Source organism: Geospiza fortis, unplaced genomic scaffold, assembly GCF_000277835.1.
Source record: "Geospiza fortis unplaced genomic scaffold, GeoFor_1.0 scaffold244, whole genome shotgun sequence".
NCBI lineage: Eukaryota > Metazoa > Chordata > Aves > Passeriformes > Thraupidae > Geospiza > Geospiza fortis.
In genome coordinates, this window is record NW_005054370.1 from 3,237,738 (window position 1) to 3,242,234 (window position 4,497).

At 57.4% G+C, this 4,497-nt stretch overlaps 1 protein-coding gene across 1 annotated transcript in view; it reads left to right on the forward strand.

Annotated features, from left to right (window-relative positions):
* The first annotated feature begins 5 nt into the window (after positions 1-5).
* Positions 6-4,497, forward strand: part of EPN3 (epsin 3) — a 6,021-nt gene continuing 1,529 nt past the window's right edge. The window contains 5 exon segments of the mRNA XM_031060013.1: positions 6-659; positions 1,016-1,134; positions 3,091-3,198; positions 3,291-3,375; positions 3,610-3,921. Of these exon segments, the coding sequence (XP_030915873.1) occupies positions 89-659; positions 1,016-1,134; positions 3,091-3,198; positions 3,291-3,375; positions 3,610-3,921 (1,195 nt within the window). The 5' untranslated portion in view covers positions 6-88.

The window sequence follows — 4,497 nt, forward strand, 5'->3', positions numbered from 1 at the left end:
CAGGCGCCGGTGAGGCTGTGGCAGTGCTCACTCATCGCTTCTCCACCGTTCCTGCCTGCCACCAGCAGGTCTCCAGCACCACACAGCCATGACAACCTCGGCGCTGCGTCGGCAGGTGAAGAACATCGTGCACAACTACTCAGAGGCAGAGATCAAGGTGCGGGAGGCCACCTCCAATGATCCCTGGGGTCCTCCCAGTTCTCTGATGTCAGAGATCGCCGACCTCACCTTCAACACAGTGGCTTTTGCCGAGGTCATGGGCATGATCTGGCGGCGGCTGAACGACAGCGGCAAGAACTGGCGTCACGTCTACAAAGCCCTCACCCTCCTGGACTACCTCATCAAAACTGGCTCTGAGAAGGTGACCCACCAGTGCCGGGAGAACCTCTACACCATCCAGACGCTGAAGGATTTCCAGTATGTGGACCGTGACGGCAAGGACCAGGGCATCAACATCCGGGAGAAGGTGAAGCAGGTGATGGCGCTGCTGAAGGACGAGGAGCGGCTGAAGCAGGAACGGGCGCATGCGCTGCAGACCAAGGAGCGCATGGCCCTGGAGGGCATGGGCAGTGGCAGCCACCAGGTCACCTACGGCCGCCGGGCATCACCTTACGGTGAAGATTACAGCCGGGCACGTGGCTCACCCTCTTCATTCAACTGTGAGTGTTACTGGCAGTTCACTTGGGCTCTCTCAGGGGAGGCAGGGGTTACATTTGGTTTGCACCTGCTTGGTGCCCGTCATTCTTCTGCATCTTTTGGGATGGTGGTAGTGAAGCCCATCCTGCATCACAGGGCAGAGATTTGGCTGAGCCAGTGGTGGACCCCAGCAGCAGTGGCAGCTGGTGGTGCCTCCAGCCTTAAACTCATGGCTTGTTCAAAATAGTGAGCTCTAAATGTGGCTACATCTCCTGGGGAGGCTGGGTATTGGGACAGAGGCCTGGAAACTGCTGATGTGCTTCCCAAAATACCTTAGTCCTGATGCCACTGCTTCCCCTTTTCGTCTTTTATCTCCCAGCATCATCCTCATCCCCACGGTTTGCCTCTGACCTGGAGCAAGCACGGCCCCAGACGACAGGAGAGGAGGAGCTGCAGCTGCAGCTGGCACTGGCCATGAGTCGGGAGGAGGCAGAGAAGGTAGAGTGGCCCTGCCTGTCCTGGGGCATGAGGCATCTCCCTTACCTTGCCTTATCTGTGAACACAGTGGGTCAGTTCCCTGGGAAGAGGCAGGATTTTGAGGGCTGCCTGAGGCTGGTGCATGTACCTGCAACTGTACCAGGCTGCTCGCATTGTGTCTGGCATCCAAAATCACCAGCGGGCAGATGGAGGCATGGGCTGCCCCTGCTCCCTGTTCTCATATTAGAGAGGACAGCACAAGGCTGGGATCTGTCCAGCCTCCCAGACCTCAGGGTGAACTTGGGGGGTCTTCTGGATTTACCCCAAAGCCCACCCCCCCAACCTGGTTGCCCTCCTCTGCTGAGGACTTTTGGTCTAAGCTCCCCCATTCCTCTTGCCTACCCACAGAAGTTTTAGGAGGCAAAGCCTTGCCCAGCAGTTTGTATGGATGCAGGGCCAGCAGCATCCCCAGGGCTGGGGGCTCACTGCACACAGATGCTCCCTCCCACTGTCTGGTCCTTTCCAACTAGGCTAGAAGGAGCACTGGGAAACAGCCCCAGGAGGAATCAAGCAAGTGAGATGTTGTGCCCAGTGTGAAGCCACCTCAGGCTGTCCCTTCTCCTGTCTGCTGGCCCCTTTTCCACCAAGAATGGATTATTTGCTCACCAGCAAACAGCTGGCACAGCGTGCATGAGCCTGTGGGTACAGCCAGTACACAAAATCAGAGGAACATGGGGACCAAGGAGCTACATGGCTGAACTGGTAGGCATTCCCTGGAGCTGTCACCCAGCACCATGAGCTCAGTCGTGCCAGGCAGAGGACGTGCTCTAGAGATGATGCTTGTTGCTGCCAGTCTTTCCTGCACGATGGAGGCTCTTTTGGAGGCAGAGCAGGGTGTATATCCCTATTTTTGTCCTGGAATTGAAGTATTTATAGCATCCTCACGCTGTTCCAATGAGCACTGAAGAAACTCTGTGGAAAGTGTTGCCTTTTTGTTGGAGTCCATCTGGGCTGCACAGTCATGTGCACACATTTATGGGTGTCGACACACATACACCCTTATCAGGGTACCCATTCCCAGCCCCCATGAGACCCCACGCTGCTGGAAAAGTGTCATGAGGCAGTGATCAGGGCCACCATGGTGGTACAGGGACAGCCTCTCCCCAAAGACTACTCAGGTCTAGGTATGGGGCTGGCAGGAATCCCAAACTGAGGCCAGTCAGTGTCACAAACCATCTTTCCCCAGCACGCTGCCAGGGCAAGGGGATGTCTTACTCATCTCCTCTCCTTCACTGACTGCATCGTGTCCCCAGAAGCCTCCCAGGGGACATGTGCTGACTGCCTAATTTAGGGTCATCCCAGCCTTAATCCAGTGGCAGGTGATGGGACTGGGGAAGGAGCTGGGCAGAGGCTGCATGGAACTTGAGCAGGAGCTGGTTAGAGAGCACAGGGACACTGGGCTGGGGGTCTGCAGGCAAGGCCAGCTGGATGGGCACAGATGCTGTGCAGGCAGGCAAGGGGCCGCTGGAATGGCGGTGGCAAGGAGAGGGACAACCACCAAGCAGTCTTGCGAGTTGAGGGCAAGCTGAAATATCACCCAATTTCCTCTGTTGCCAGAAGCCACTTCCTCCACTTTCCAGTACAGACGAAGAAAGGCAATTGCAGCTCGCGCTCGCGCTGAGCAAAGAGGAGCACGAGAAGGTACCTGTGTCCTGCAGTCCTGGCGCTCCGCTCTCCTTGCACTTGGTCTCTCTGTGGCACCAGAGCCCAAAACATCACCTTGCTCCGGTGCCCGCTTTGCTTTCACTGCTCTGGGCTGTCTGCTGAGTGCTCTCCTGGGGGGCTCGGCCCTGGAGGAGCTGTCTGCTCAGATGCTGGGACTTTTTGGGTGGCAGCTCCTGTGCTGGGTGTGTCTCCTGGAGAAGGTGCTGTCTGCAGGGTTGCTGAGCTGACAGGCCCCATCCCTCGTCCCCACAGGAAGTGAGGACCTGGCAAGGGGAGAACTCCCTGCAGCAGAGACCTGTGGAGGAGACTGCCCCAGGCAGGGACGAAGAGCAAGAAGAAGATAAGATGAAGAAAAGCCAGGTATAGCACTGGAGGCTGGGTGGCCACACAGGGGTGATCCTGCAGGTCTGCCCCAGGCTCCTCTCACCTTTTTATTCCCTTCCTGTCTGCAGTCTTCTATTCTGGAGCTGGCAGATATATTCGGGCCGGCGCCAGCCCCCGCCAGCCACACGTCTGCTGACCCATGGGATATGACAGGTGAGGACAACTTGCAGGCTGCCAAAATTTGGGACAGTGGCAGAAAGTTCCTTGCCTCTGTTCCTCCAGCAGCTCAACAATGAGGACCTCTGCCTTCTCCCTCTGGTGGCCTACTCCGTTACACTCCCAGGTGGTACTGCTGGAAGCCATGGTCTCCTGGCCACATACCCACCACTCAGCATTCCTCTGTGCTCTGCATTGTTCCCCTCTCCGAGAGTTTCCCTTTTTTTCCAGATATGAAACCCAAAGTGGAGCCGGTGGCCTCTGCCTGGACCGGTGCAGCGGATCCCTGGGTGCCAGTCCCAGACCCTGGTGGGGAGCCCCTCTCCCAGGCGAGCGCCTCATCCCAGCAAACCCCTGCTGGGCCCTGGGACTTTCCCCCCAGCACCACTGCAGCCTCTGACCCCTGGGGGAAGGCACCGATGTCTTCTGGCTTCCCTCCTGCAGACCCCTGGGGAACAGCATCCCCCCCAGCCCCCCAGGGCTCCAGTTCTACACCAGCTCCTGACCCTTGGGCTGCTGTGCCTGAGCAGCCTCCAACCCCTGGTAAGAGGCTCAATGGACCTTTTGGCTTTGCTGAGGATTGAGGACAGCCTTGACCATCACTACCCTCCTGCAAGTGGGCATCTCTGGGTTCTCCCCCCTTCCTCCTTCAACCAGCTCCCCAGGCACCCCTTCCCCACCCTCCTGACCCTTAGCAAGACCTCTGCTCACCCCTCAGCATCCTGAAGACTTCAAGGAACTTTTAGGCTTTATCTTTGTACAGAACAGGCTGCTTTAATTAACATAGCAGTTAATAGAGCCATCTGATGGGAGCAGGTGGCAGCCCCACACCCCTCCAGCAGTGGGGTGATGCTGTGTCCCATTAGTGATACCTATTTGCTCAACCCAAATGACGCCTGTACACCCTGCCAGGACTAGACAGGACCGTTGCTGGTCGCAGGTGCCATGTTGCAGATGGGGAAACAGTTGTAGGAGCAGCCTGTGTTTCAAAGCTCATTGTCACTCTCAGTTCCTCCTGGGTGTTTCCTCCAGCCCTGTGTAGGTCCTGCATGTGTTGCCCCCAGTTTTGGTCCCTGGTGAGGGTTGTAGAACCTGGTCTGGAGGCCAGTGCTGTGTCCT